Source organism: Oncorhynchus keta, chromosome 35 (genome assembly GCF_023373465.1).
Source record: "Oncorhynchus keta strain PuntledgeMale-10-30-2019 chromosome 35, Oket_V2, whole genome shotgun sequence".
Lineage (NCBI taxonomy): Eukaryota > Metazoa > Chordata > Actinopteri > Salmoniformes > Salmonidae > Oncorhynchus > Oncorhynchus keta.
The window spans coordinates 65,856,236-65,870,973 of record NC_068455.1 but is presented as its reverse complement, the minus strand read 5'-3'; the positions used below and the strand labels follow the sequence as shown (position 1 = coordinate 65,870,973).

The 14,738-nt window shown below is 43.8% G+C and overlaps 1 protein-coding gene and 2 long non-coding RNA genes across 5 annotated transcripts in view; 2 read left to right on the top strand and 1 right to left on the bottom strand.

Annotated features, from left to right (window-relative positions):
- The first annotated feature begins 2,159 nt into the window (after positions 1-2,159).
- Positions 2,160-14,738, top strand: part of LOC127916067 (uncharacterized) — a 26,886-nt gene continuing 14,307 nt past the window's right edge. Inside the window, exon 1 of one of the 2 annotated variants that reach the window (XR_008093287.1) lies at positions 2,160-2,687. This is a non-coding gene — a long non-coding RNA (uncharacterized LOC127916067). Of the gene's footprint in view, positions 2,688-12,532; positions 12,920-14,738 lie in introns of those variants that run through there. The other variant, XR_008093288.1, reaches the window with a different exon arrangement.
- LOC127916069 (uncharacterized) lies at positions 3,965-6,633 on the top strand. Of its 2 annotated transcripts, XR_008093290.1 has the most exons (4): positions 3,965-4,169; positions 4,208-4,710; positions 6,290-6,445; positions 6,498-6,515. It is a non-coding gene; the product is annotated as an uncharacterized LOC127916069 (long non-coding RNA). The 2 variants fall into 2 exon arrangements; XR_008093289.1 differs by having other exon boundaries at positions 6,290-6,633.
- The window catches only part of LOC118368855 (transmembrane protein 88-like), a 4,530-nt gene continuing 1,068 nt past the window's right edge, over positions 11,277-14,738 (bottom strand). Inside the window, exon 2 of the mRNA XM_035753296.2 lies at positions 11,277-12,523. Within this exon, the coding sequence (XP_035609189.1) occupies positions 12,236-12,523 (288 nt within the window). The 3' untranslated portion in view covers positions 11,277-12,235. The remainder of the gene's footprint in view (positions 12,524-14,738) is intronic.

Sequence of the window (14,738 nt, the reverse complement as noted above, 5' to 3'; positions counted from 1 at the left end):
TTAAATAAAGGTAAAAAAATAAATAAAAAAAAGAAATGCTCTTAAATCTATGAAGAAAGGAAAAGCACCTGGAACAGATGGTCTTTCTGTACAATTGTATTTACACGTTTGGGAACATTTCGAGGGACCAGTATTCAACATGTTCCAAGAATGCCTAGCTAAGGGTGATTACTACCATGAAACAAGGGGATATTATCAAAACCTGATAAAGATCGCTTTTTCATAGATCATTTGAGACCTACTACATTATTAAATACAGATTATAAATGGATAACTTTAGCATATGCCAATAGATTTATATTGGGCCTAAACCATTTTATTAATGAATTGGTTTCATGAAAGGTCGCCACATCAGCTGTAACATTAGGTTAGTTTTAGAATTGATTGATTTAATTGACTCCAACGTATTTATTTTATTCCTCGACTTTTGTAAATAATTTGATACAATAGAAAACAAATTCCGTATACATTCGCTGTACACGTTTGGTTTTGGGACTATAGCTTTGTCTATGTTATCAATATGTTTTATAAAGATATTCATATTGATATTGTGATTAATCGTAACACATCTCAAATATTTCAAATTCATCGTAGTGTACGCCAGGGTTGCCCTATTTCAGATTTCTTATTCGTTTTATTTGTAGAATTACTATCTATTAGCATTTTAAACAACCCTGAATTAAAAGGTATTCCAATATTTGGAAAATAAATACAAATATTTCAGTTAGCAGACGATACAGTTCTGTTTCTAAAAGACAAGGATCAAGTTGCTGATGCACTTAATATCATCAAATCATTCTCTTCAGCTTCTGGTCTGGAACAGAATTTAAATAGAAATAAATGCGAAATATTATCCACACGTAAATCAAATGACCAATCGATTGAGAATATTCCAGTGAAAGATAATGTGAAATATTTAGGGGTGCACATGGCGAAAAAACATATTGTCCGTCAACATCTCAATTTCTCTCAGATTCAAGAAAAGAAAAATCCATCTTTAACTGGTTCCATCGTGACCTCTCTATTATTGGAAGGGTTATATTGTCCAAAACAGAGGTTCTGTCACGTTTTGTCTACCCTGCTCTATCCTATTTGTAGCTGATCAAACCGGCAAGGATACCAACAAAACTTTCCTACACTTTATATGGAAAAATAAACAACGCAAACTTAAGGAGTCTGTCATATGAAACCAAAGAGCTGATGGTGGGCTTGAAGTACTAGATTTCATTGATATCAACAATACCTTTAAAGTTAACTGGGTGAAAGGATGTATGCTTAGCTAAGAATCTATATGGTACTTCATTCCCTGTGATATGTGTATGAAATTGGGTGGTCTTCAATTTTTGTGAAAGTGCAACTATTCTCCAGCAAAATTACCCATCAAACTGGCCAAATTTCATGAACAAGCCCTTTTAGCCTGGAAACCGTGTTATGTCTTCTGCCACGCCATATGTTGTTGATTTAGACCAAACGTGGTGTGGTAGGGAGAAAATTAACCTGGAACTTGCAATTGCACATAGTGTTCAGGGATATATAGGTGTGCGTTCATAAATTCACTCGGGCTATCTACTCAGATTTCAGAGCACTCTCATCTGAGTGTGCCAGAGTGCAGAATAACTGTGCAACACCTGTTGAATATGACCGGTGTCAAATCAAATCACATTGGTCACATACACATGGTTAGCAGATGTTAATGCGAGTGTAGCGAAATGCTTGTGCTTCTAGTTCCGAACATGCAATAATATCTAACAAGTAATCTAACAATTTCACAACAAATACCTTATACACACAGAAGTGTAAAGGAATTAATAAGAATATGTACAATATGTACATAAATACATGGATGAGCGATGACAGAAAGGCATAGGCAAGATGCAGTAGATGGTATAGAGTACAGTATATACATATGAGATGAGTAATGTAGATTATGTAAACATGATATAAAATAGCATTGTTTAAAGTGGCTAGTGATGCATTTTTATCAATTTTTACATTATTAAAGTGGCTGGAGTTGAGTCAGTATGTTGGCAGCAGCCACTCATTGTTAGTGATGACTGTTTAACAGTCTGATGGCCTTGAGATAGAAGCTGTTTTTCAGTCTCTCGGTCCCAGCTTTGATGCACCTGTACTGACCTCGCCTTCTGGATGATAGCGGGTGAACAGGCAGTGGCTCGGGTGGCTGTTGTCCTTGATTATCTTTTTGGCCTTCCTGTGACATCGGGTGGTGTCGGTGTCTTGGAGGGCAGTTAGTTTGCCCCCGGTGATGCATTGTGCAGACCTAATTTACCTCTGGGGAGCCTTACGTCAGTAAACTTCGGCAAAAAAACAGTAATTAAATTCTTGCCAGCAGCACAGTTACAGTCATCAACGATCTAGATATCATGACAACAGCCTAACGAGCTCTGCTAGGGCGAGTAAAATGGTTAGAGTGAGGTGTTCTCTCATTTGTGTCTGGAAGTAGCGAGCCAACTTGAGCCAATTAGCTTGGGTGCTTGCCGTTGTGCGGTCAGAACGTTGGAACCTCCGGAACCTCCGAGAGCGAAACGCTCTGAATTTATGAACAGACAATTTGACAATGTTCTGAATTTACGAACGTCCAGAGTGCCAGAGTGAATTTAGGAACACACATCGAGATGCACCTGCCTGCTATTACTGTAAATGTGGACCATGAAAAGGCTTTTGACAAGGTAAACCATTCGTTTTTATGTAGAGTTCTGAACAATTTCGTTTTTTTATTTGTTTTTAATGATATGGGTAAGAAAGGATTTATAGTAGACTGATGTTGGTAGCAGGGTAAATATGACGAATATTGGTAAATATAATCACGCAAGTACGAAGTGTCAGACAGAGGGACCCTCTCACAGAGCTATGTTGGTGTTATATATTGAAACGTTCGCATGCAAGAGATATTCAAGAAATGTCACAATTATATATTTTAGACGACCTGAGCATGAAAGAGGCAATCAACGTCATTGATGAGTTTTCTGTTGCCTCCGGGTCGAAGATGAACATAAATAAAACAAAAATAAAATATATGGGACAGTGGAAATGGAGAACTGTTTATGTGGTTTGAATGTGTGCACGGGATCAATGGTAGTGCTTGGGATATCTTTCGGAAATGAAATTAAAGATGACCTGTTGAATTGGAAATACAAAGTAATTTCGGTTAATAAAAGATTGGGACTGTGGAAATAAAATGAGGCGACTATCTTTTAGCGGACATTCTGCCTTCGTTACTTCACCTTGCGGTTTACGGTTAAGGGTCATGGTGGAGTGGGATAGTAGTAAGCCAAAAACTGAAATTATCCCTTTACATTTTCAGAAAATAGTTGAACGGGCATGTCGGCTTGTCTGCAAAGTAAAATAATATGTAGTCAACCACAGAATGCTATGTGTTAAATTGCTACTGATACAATTAAAATGTTTAGACAACAGACGGAACTATTTTAATTCGCTTGTTTTACACAGACGTCTTTGAGTTCGTTCAACATTATAAAATCATAATTTGGCTCTGAATACATGTTGTCCCAGGGACAATTGTTTTGCAATTGAAACAATGCCCTATGTTTTATGGGAATTTTCTTTAGCCCATTAGTTAACAGGAAAATAAAAAGATATTTGTGATATATAAATAAAAAAAGATTATGAAGAGGTAGCTAAATTAGAACTCAAACATTTGGAAAAGTATTACAATTAGTGACTAGTATCCCTTATCAAGGAAAAACTTTGAGGCCATATGTAGCGTCAATGACACCCTCAAGTGGTCACCGACGGGATTTGTTCAATTTATAAAACAATGCAATTCGAAATAGATAAGTGGTGTATCATGTGTGTAAAATGTATATGTGTAAAGGGATTTGCATTTCATTGTAAATGTATTTTTATATATATGTATAATTGTATTTTCAATTGTATTTTGTAAATATTTGATATATACTGAGGTTTATTATGAGTTCCCCTTATATAGGCTATGTGTATGTTTTTATTATTTTTAAATTGTTATTTTAACCCCAAGCCTACAAATCTAATTAGCATAATAAAGAAATTACGATTAAAATCCGTGTTTAAGCCAAAGATATCAATGTTTTTGCATGGGCTGCGTCTCAATCCACCACATATGCTGATATTGCCCGTCCGCATCTGGGGTGAAAGGTGGCAGAGCTAGAGTGGTGTTTGTCAGACCATGAGACATCTGGGGGTGCAGAAGGTGTTTGTCAGACCATGAGACATCTGGGGTGAAAGGTGACAGAGCTAGAGCGGTGTTTGTCAGACCATGAGACATCTGGGGTGAAAGGTGACAGAGCCAGAGTGGTGTTTGTCAGACCATGAGACATCTGGGGTGAAAGGTGGCAGAGCCAGAGTGGTGTTTGTCAGACCATGAGACATCTGGGGTGAAAGGTGGCAGAGCCAGAGTGGTGTTTGTCAGACCATGAGACATCTGGGGTGAAAGGTGGCAGAGCCAGAGTGGTGTTTGTCAGACCATGAGACATCTGGGGTGAAAGGTGGCAGAGCCAGAGTGGTGTTTGTCAGACCATGAGACATCTGGGGTGAAAGGTGGCAGAGCTAGAGCGGTGTTTGTCAGACCATGAGACATCTGGGGTGAAAGGTGACAGAGCCAGAGTGGTGTTTGTCAGACCATGAGACATCTGGGGTGAAAGGTGGCAGAGCCAGAGTGGTGTTTGTCAGACCATGAGACATCTGGGGTGAAAGGTGACAGAGCCAGAGTGGTGTTTGTCAGACCATGAGACATCTGGGGTGAAAGGTGACAGAGCCAGAGTGGTGTTTGTCAGACCATGAGACATCTGGGGTGAAAGGTGACAGAGCCAGAGTGGTGTTTGTCAGACCATGAGACATCTGGGGGGTGACAGAAAGTGGTGTTTGTCAGACCATGAGACATCTGGGGCGAAAGGTGACAGAGCTAGAGCGGTGTTTTTGAGACATCTGGGGTGAAAGGTGACAGAGCAGTGGTGTTTGTCAGACATCTGGGGTGAAAGGTGGCAGAGCCAGAGTGGTGTTTGTCAGACCATGAGATATCTGGGGTGAAAGGTGGCAGAGCTAGAGCGGTGTTTGTCAGACCATGAGACATCTGGGGTGAAAGGTGACAGAGCTAGAGCGGTGTTTGTCAGACCATGAGACATCTGGGGTGAAAGGTGGCAGAGCTAGAGCGGTGTTTGTCAGACCATGAGACATCTGGGGTGAAAGGTGGCAGAGCTAGAGTGGTGTTTGTCAGACCATGAGACATCTGGGGTGAAAGGTGGCAGAGCCAGAGTGGTGTTTGTCAGACCATGAGATATCAGGTCTAGAGTGGTGTTTGTCAGTGAACATCTGGGGTGAAAGGTGGCAGAGCTAGAGCGGTGTTTGTCAGACCATGAGATATCTGGGGTGTTTGTCAGACCATGAGACATCTGGGGTGAAAGGTGGCAGAGCTAGAGTGGTGTTTGTCAGACCATGAGACATCTGGGGTGAAAGGTGGCAGAGCTAGAGCGGTGTTTGTCAGACCATGAGACATCTGGGGTGAAAGGTGGCAGAGCTAGAGCGGTGTTTGTCAGACCATGAGACATCTGGGGTGAAAGGTGACAGAGCTAGAGCGGTGTTTGTCAGACCATGAGACATCTGGGGTGAAAGGTGGCAGAGCTAGAGCGGTGTTTGTCAGACCATGAGACATCTGGGGTGAAAGGTGACAGAGCTAGAGTGGTGTTTGTCAGACCATGAGATATCTGGGGTGAAAGGTGGCAGAGCTAGAGCGGTGTTTGTCAGACCATGAGACATCTGGGGTGAAAGGTGACAGAGCTAGAGTGGTGTTTGTCAGACCATGAGATATCTGGGGTGAAAGGTGGCAGAGCTAGAGTGGTGTTTGTCAGACCATGAGACATCTGGGGTGGGTGGCAGAGCCAAGGTTTGTCAGACCATGAGATATCTGGGGTGAAAGGTGGCAGAGCCAGAGTGGTGTTTGTCAGACCATGAGACATCTGGGGTGAAAGGTGACAGAAAGCGGTGTTTGTCAGACCATGAGATATCTGGGGTGAAAGGTGACAGAGCTAGAGCGGTGTTTGTCAGACCATGAGATATCTGGGGTGAAAGGTGGCAGAGCTAGAGCGGTGTTTGTCAGACCATGAGATATCTGGGGTGAAAGGTGACAGAGCTAGAGCGGTGTTTGTCAGACCATGAGATATCTGGGGTGAAAGGTGACAGAGCTAGAGCGGTGTTTGTCAGACCATGAGACATCTGGGGTGAAAGGTGACAGAGCTAGAGCGGTGTTTGTCAGACCATGAGACATCTGGGGTGAAAGGTGGCAGAGCCAGAGTGGTGTTTGTCAGACCATGAGACATCTGGGGTGAAAGGTGGCAGAGCTAGAGCGGTGTTTGTCAGACCATGAGACATCTGGGGTGAAAGGTGACAGAGCCAGAGTGGTGTTTGTCAGACCATGAGACATCTGGGGTGAAAGGTGACAGAGCCAGAGCGGTGTTTGTCAGACCATGAGACATCTGGGGTGAAAGGTGGCAGAGCTAGAGCGGTGTATGTCAGACCATGAGACATCCCAAAAAACAATCTGAACGGTGTGGCCTACAAAGTATCATGTAGGCCTATCCTTTTGTCCTGATTTGGTCATTGTCAGGTTTCTCCCGAGCTTTGTCAAATTGCTACCATATGATCCGTAACAGGTGAAACATTTGAATATTATAACTCATTATAATTGTTAATATGATAATTTCACAAGACTAAAATAGCTCATATGGCCTGTGTGTGTAAATCTAAATACAATTGTATTTGTCACATGTACCGAATACAACAGGTGTAGACTTTACTGTGACATACTTAGTCTACTTATGAGCCCTTTCCAAACAATGCATAGTTAAGAAAATAGTAACACAATAAAAAACAATAGCGACGCTATATACAGTGGAAAGAAATAATATGTGAACCCTTTGGAAACACCTGGATTTCTGCATTTGGTCATAAAATTTGATCTGGACGCCAGAGGACAAAAAGCAGTTAACCACCTAACTGAGGATCTCGATTTAACCTTGCGCAATACCCTAGATGCAGTTGCACCCCTAAAAACTAAAAACATTTCTCATAAGAAACTAGCTCCCTGGTACACAGAAAATACCCGAGCTCTGAAGCAAGCTTCCAGAAAATTGGAACGGAAATGGCGCCACACCAAACTGGAAGTCTTCCAACTAGCTTGGAAAGACAGTACCGTGCAGTACCGAAGAGCCCTTACTGCTGCTCGATCATCCTATTTTTTTAACTTAATTGAGGAAAATAAGAACAATCCGAAATTCCTTTTTGATACTGTCGCAAAGCTAACTAAAAAGCAGCATTCCCCAAGAGAGGATGACTTTCACTTTAGCAGTGATAAATTCATGAACTTCTTTGAGGAAAAGATTATGATTATTAGAAAGCAAATTACGGACTCCTCTTTAAACCTACGTATTCCTCCAAACCTCAGTTGTCCTGAGTCTGCACAACTCTGCCAGGACCTAGGATCAAGAGAGACGCTCAAGTGTTTTAGTACTATATCTCTTGACACAATGATGAAAATAATCATGCCCTCTAAACCTTCAAGCTGCATACTGGACCCTATTCCAACTAAACTACTGAAAGAGCTGCTTCCTGTGCTTGGCCCTCCTATGTTGAACATAATAAATGGCTCTCTATCCACTGGATGTGTACCAAACTCACTAAAAGTGGCAGTAATAAAGCCTCTCCTGAAAAAGCCAAACCTTGACCCAGAAAATATAAAAAACTATCGGCCTGTATCGAATCTTCCATTCCTCTCAACAATTTTAGAAAAGGCTGTTGCGCAGCAACTCACTGCCTTCCTGAAGACAAACAATGTTTACAAAATGCTTCAGTTTGGTTTTAGACCCCATCATAGCACTGAGACGGCACTTGTGAAGGTGGTAAATGAAATTTTAATGGCATCGGACCGAGGCTCTGCATCTGTCCTCGTGTTCCTAGACCTTAGTGCTGCTTTTGATACCATCGATCACCACATTCTTTTGGAGAGATTGGAAACCAAAATTGGTCTACACGGACATGTTCTGGCCTGGTTTAGATCTTATCTGTCGGAAAGATATCAGTTTGTCTCTGTGAATGGTTTGTCCTCTGACAAATCAACTGTAAATTTCGGTATTCCTCAAGGTTCTGTTTTAGGACCACTATTGTTTTCACTATACATTTTACCTCTTGGGGATGTTATTCGAAAACATAATGTTAACTTTCACTGCTATGCGGATGACACACAGCTGTACATTTCAATGAAACATGGTGAAGCCCCAAAATTGCCCTCGCTAGAAGCATGTGTTTCAGACATAAGGAAGTGGATGGCTGCAAACTTTCTACTATTAAACTCGGACAAAACAGAGATGCTTGTTCTAGGTCCCAAGAAACAAAGAGATCTTCTGTTGAATCTGACAATTAATCTTAATGGTTGTACAGTCGTCTCAAATAAAACTGTGAAGGACCTCGGCGTTACTCTGGACCCTGATCTCTCTTTTGAAGAACATATCAAGACCATTTCGAGGACAGCTTTTTTCCATCTACATAATATTGCAAAAATCAGAAACTTTCTGTCCAAAAATGATGCAGAAAAATTAATCCATGCTTTTGTCAGTTCTAGGTTAGACTACTGCAATGCTCTACTTTCCGGCTACCCGGATAAAGCACTACATAAACTTCAGTTAGTGCTAAATACGGCTGCTAGAATCCTGACTAGAACCAAAAAATTTGATCATATTACTCCAGTGCTAGCCTCTCTACACTGGCTTCCTGTCAAAGCAAGGGCTGATTTCAAGGTTTTACTGCTATCCTACATGAGCTGAAATAGCTGAAATAAAATATCCCAGAAATGAGGATGGACACTGGTGAGCACCCACGTCCTGGGGTTGAGGATGGACACTGGTGAGCACCCACGTCCTGGGGTTGAGGATGGACACTGGTGAGCACCCACGTCCTGGGGTTGAGGATGGACACTGGTGAGCACCCACGTCCTGGGGTTGAGGATGGACACTGGTGAGCACCCACGTCCTGGGGTTGAGGATGGACACTGGTGAGCACCCACGTCCTGGGGTTGAGGATGGACACTGGTGAGCACCCACGTCCTGGGGTTGAGGATGGACACTGGTGAGCACCCACGTCCTGGGGTTGAGGATAGACACTGGTGAGCACCCACGTCCTGGGGTTGAGGATGGACACTGGTGAGCACCCACGTCCTGGGGTTGAGGATGGACACTGGTGAGCACCCACGTCCTGGGGTTGAGGATGGACACTGGTGAGCACCCACGTCCTGGGGTTGAGGATGGACACTGGTGAGCACCCACGTCCTGGGGTTGAGGATAGACACTGGTGAGCACCCACGTCCTGGGGTTGAGGATGGACACTGGTGAGCACCCACGTCCTGGGGTTGAGGATAGACACTGGTGAGCACCCACGTCCTGGGGTTGCGGATGGACACTGGTGAGCACCCACGTCCTGGGGTTGAGGATAGACACTGGTGAGCACCCACGTCCTGGGGTTGAGGATGGACACTGGTGAGCACCCACGTCCTGGGGTTGAGGATGGACACTGGTGAGCACCCACGTCCTGGGGTTGAGGATGGACACTGGTGAGCACCCACGTCCTGGGGTTGAGGATGGACACTGGTGAGCACCCACGTCCTGGGGTTGAGGATGGACACTGGTGAGCACCCACGTCCTGGGGTTGAGGATAGACACTGGTGAGCACCCACGTCCTGGGGTTGAGGATGGACACTGGTGAGCACCCACGTCCTGGGGTTGAGGATGGACACTGGTGAGCACCCACGTCCTGGGGTTGAGGATGGACAGAATGACAGGTTTGGGACAAGTCCAAGTTGTTAAGGTTGTAGAGGTCGTGTAGTCTATGCCCTGCATAACCCTTTTCCTAACCCTAACATAATTCTCCTAACCTGTTGCGTAAATTCTCTAACCTGCCACGAAAAGCCACATCTGACAAAGCTGTATCCCATCTCGTCAAACCCCTGATTTATTCTTCAATGATTTCTTCTTCTTCTTCAATAATTATGAAGCCGTCCTGTCAGACAACTCTTGTATAAGGCCGGTATTGATATTATTTCTAGATTGTGGACAATATTGTGCAATCATTGTCTCGTTTGTTGTATATGTATATGTATATGTTATTGAATAGTTGTAACAGTTTTTGAATCTGGCACCCCAATAAGATTGTGTCTGTGGTTAAGTTCTTGTCTTACTGTAATTTGTTAGATTGCTTTTTGACAATTACATATGTCAGAAAGCTGATTCCATTGCTTATTTCAAACCAGAAGAGAATTGCTGATGGTCTTGGGTGGCGCGGCGGTCAAAAGCCGGGGTAGGGGAGGGTTTGGCCAGTGGGGTTTTCCTTGGCTCATTGTGCTCAAGTGTAGTGGTTCCCAACCAGGGGTACTAGGACTCCTGGTGGTACTTGGCCTATCCACAAGGGGTAAATGAGAAGACTCATGAGGCCATAGTCCTACTGGTAAAATTCACATGAGGGGGTACTTCAGGGGTACTCCAGGTAGAGCAGAATTGAGTTGGTGGTACAGAAACTAAAAAGGTTGGGAACCAGTGCTCTAGCAACTCCTTGTGACAGGGCCGGGCGCCTGCAAGCTGGTCGTCAGTCCTGTCGTCAGTCGAACAGTGTTTCCTCCGTCACAATGGTGCGGCTGACACGCGGGTTAAGCGAGCAGTGTGATAAGAAGTAGGCAGCCAAGTAGGTCATAATTCAGGGAGAAAACTGGGTAAAAAAAAAAAAATGCTTGTGGCCATAGTACTGGGACAGGAGACTTTTGCGAATACCAGGTGCCGTAAAGCAAACAAAAAAGGAAGAAAAATAATCAAATAGAAGCAAAAACAGAAGAGAATTGCTGGAACACTTCTGCACTCATCGTGTCATGCACTGAAAAAGCACAAGAGGGCACTATATCATAACATTCAAGTATCCTCTCGCCTCGTCGTCATTACTCCCCCAGTTATATTATGTTGGTGGATCCAGACACACATTAGTCACATTTAAACTTGTGATAATATCCAGCTGGAGTGAGTTTATGTGTTTATGAAGTCCTCGTGCCAAGCAGTTGTACTCACTGGCTCTGCTTGTGATTTACTTATGCAATAACCTCTCCTCCACTTTGTAGAGAGGAGTGTGTATAACCCATAATGATGTGTGTGTGTGTGTGCGTATGTGTGTGCGTGTGTGTGAATGCATAACCACAATGAACTCTGTTTTTTTTAATAAAAGAAAAATGACTCCAATTGATTCCAAATAGGCTATATTTGAAAAAAGGAAATGTACAAGAAACAGTAGTAGTCATACACCTTAGTAAATTAAATGTACAAACTATGCTAAACACAAAATGTCCTTCATGGTGTATAAATGCTTAAAGACATTGTCTTGAATCAATGTTATTGATATCTTAAAGAGGTGTAGGTAGCCTAGTGGTTAAGAGCGTTGGGCAGGTAAGTAAAAGGTTGCTGGTTTAAATCCCAGAGTGTTTAATAGGTGAAACATGTGTCTATGTACCTTTGAGCAATGCACTTAACCCCAGTTGCTCTGGAAAGAGCTTCCTGCTAAATGACTCAAATGTTTTATAAAATGTGGACACATGGCAGTGATATATTCTTCATTAATGCCCAGTGTTTCACTGCATAAACGAAACGTGGTCTGCGGTGTGATTGAGATGCTTGCTGTTGATTTATTGCCTCTACTTCTAGAACAGTGTAAAAATCCCTGCTCCTTTTTCGTCTGCTATAACATTTTCGAACACAATATATCAATGGTTTAAAAGCAATTTTTACATTAAAGGGATAGCAGATAACGTGGTGGTGTGAGGGAGGTTACTTCGGTTGAACTCAGGCCAGAGGAATGGTTAACTTTGTTCTTTAAACTATGGTGCCTATACTGTAGTCTTCCCAGATATTAGTTTGGCTGCTGTAGTTTCTGTCCTCCTTCTCCTCCTCCCTTCTCTAATGTAATTCTTCCCTCCTTTCATTTCCTCCCTCTCATCCCATCTCCCTCCTCTCATCCCATCTCCTCTAATCTTGGCTCGCCCTTCCTCCCCCTCACTCACTCTCCCTCCCTCCTTTCTCCCTCTCTCTCTCTATCTTACCCCCTTGTCTTTCTCTCTTTCTGCCTCTTCCTCTCTCCTCCATCCTCCCTCTCTCTCTCCTCCTTGCACCCTCCTCCAACCTCAATCCCTCCCCTTTCTCCCCCTTCACACCCAGACCTTTCCCTTCCCGCCTCCCTCCCCTCCAGACCTGCTGCCTCCACAGCAGCCCCCTCCCAGGCCATGGTGTTTTGTAGCGGGCAGGTTCTTGTAGACGGCCCTGGAGTACGGTATGAAGCAGAGCCCCAACTGGAGGTGACGCGCCAGGCGGCAGTAGGCAGCCAGAGCCAGTACCAGGAGGGGGGTGACCAGGAGGAACCCGACCACTAGGAGGGCCACACAGCCCCCGTCGCTCAGCAGGTCCGAACAGTAGCGGGTCGTCCCCTGAGGGCGCACCTGGGGAGAGGAGAGGGGGCAGTGGGAGAGGGTTGGTTTTTCTGCTTGATTATGTTGCTGTTTTTCACATGACCAGAAGAATTTGTTGCACCAACAACGAAGAGATTGACATAATGTTCTTATGACTGTATAATGACAATAATGCAATGTCAATGCAACACAAATGTATTGATCTCAAATGTTGCTATAGTTTCTGACAAGCTGATGAAGCGAATCAAGCTTTCTGTTGGAGTCTTGTCAGAACAGATGGAGAGAGTTATTGGTTTCAGCACCCATGTTCAAGAGAAGTGAAGGATGGAGGAGTCAGAGACGAATGCGGGGATAGACAGATGGAGGAGAGGAGAGGAGGAGATGCAGGGAGACGATGACGTGCCCCTGTTGGAATGTGTGTCGGAGGTCAGGACAGACACAGAGCAGATCGCAGTCTGACACACACACACACACACACACACACACACACACACACACACACACACACACACACACACACACACACACACACACACACACACACACACACACACACACACACACACACACACACACACACACACACACACACACACACACACGAAGAAGGAGGGGCCCTTCCATAGATGAAATGTGATGAATTGCCATTCTTATATCACAGCTGTGAAACATCACAAAAATATCTATGGATCTTTAGAATTAAAATGTCCACCTGCTGGTGTGGTATGTGATGTTGTTAGTGTGAGGGAGAAGTGGTAGAAGTGGTAGCGGAGAATGGAGAGAATGTGAGGAATGCACTGGAGGGAAAATGGAGGGGCTGTCACCCTTCCTTATCTCTATGTGGTAAGAACAGAATACGCAAGTGGAGGGAGAGGAGAGGCACAGAGGGGTGAGGGAGGGAGGGATGGCGGGAAACAGGTTGGGAGGTGAACAGATAACAAACACTACAGTATGTCCATGCTTATTTCTACTTTCTAAGGCCAGGGGGTTTATGTCCCACAGCCAACCTTCTGAAAATATTTGATATTCATAGCTCTTATTGGGGTGTCTAGCTCTGAAATCATGCAACTGTATCATGCCAGTTAAAGTTAATGTAGTTTAATGCAGCTGCTTAGTAGGGTAGGCAGTCATTGTAAATAAGAATTTGTTCTTAAATTCTTAACTGACTTGCCTAGTTAAATAAAGGTTAAATAAAAAATAAAAATAAATAGTGAAGATATTCCCTTCCCCTTTTTCAAAATTGTTGGTGAATGTTTTTCAGAGTTTGTGTAATTCAATATTTTGTGACAACGAACTGCGAGATCAGGATAACTTGTTTAGCTAGCTTTAACATTCCTTCCTTCCTCCCTTTCTTTCTCATCCACCTCTCTCCTTTGTTTCAATCCTGCCTCTCTCTCCCTCTCCACCCTAATCCCTCCTTAATCTGGTGCCACAAGGTTCCTAATTGGTTAGAGGGGAGGGGAATCCTGTACACACACACACACACACACACACACACACACACACACACACACACACACACACACACACACACACACACACACACACACACACACACTCATTAGTAAGGTGGGGCTAACTGGGGTCAAAGGTGTGTGTGTGTGTGTGTGTGTGTGTGTGTGTGTGTGTGTGTGTGTGTGTGTGTGTGTGTGTGTGTGTGTGTGTGTGTGTGTGTGTGTGTGTGTGTGTGTGTGTGTGTGTGTGTGTGTGTGTGTGTGTGTGTGTGTGTGTGTGTGTGTGTGTGTGTGCGCTCACGCATGTGCTTATGCGTGCGTCTGTCTGTGTGTGAGCTCAAGTGTGCTAAATTCATTTCGCACTTAATGTTTTCCTATTTTGGCTGTGAATATGTGAGTGTGTGTTTAAAGCTTTCTTCGACATAGCCTTGTCCTAGATTTGTACGAGTTAAAGCATATAGATATGGGACCAGCTAGGCAAGCTAATCCCTACCTCCCTCTATTATTTAAAGTCTTTCCCTTAACTCCGGACCTGTCCAGTCGGATTCTCAAAAATTCTCTCCAAAATAGCTCCATATTCCCTATATAGAGCAGTACTTTTAACAGAGCTCTATGGTCCCTGGTCAAAAGTAGTGCACTATAAAGGGAATAGGGTGCCATTTGGAACGCAGTCCCTGTTCTTAAACATCTGAGAAATACTGAGAAACTCTCTGCCTGATCTGCTTATGAAACTCATCACAGAGGGCCAAACTCCACCCTCATCTTCTGCTAAAATATTCCAAACTCATGCT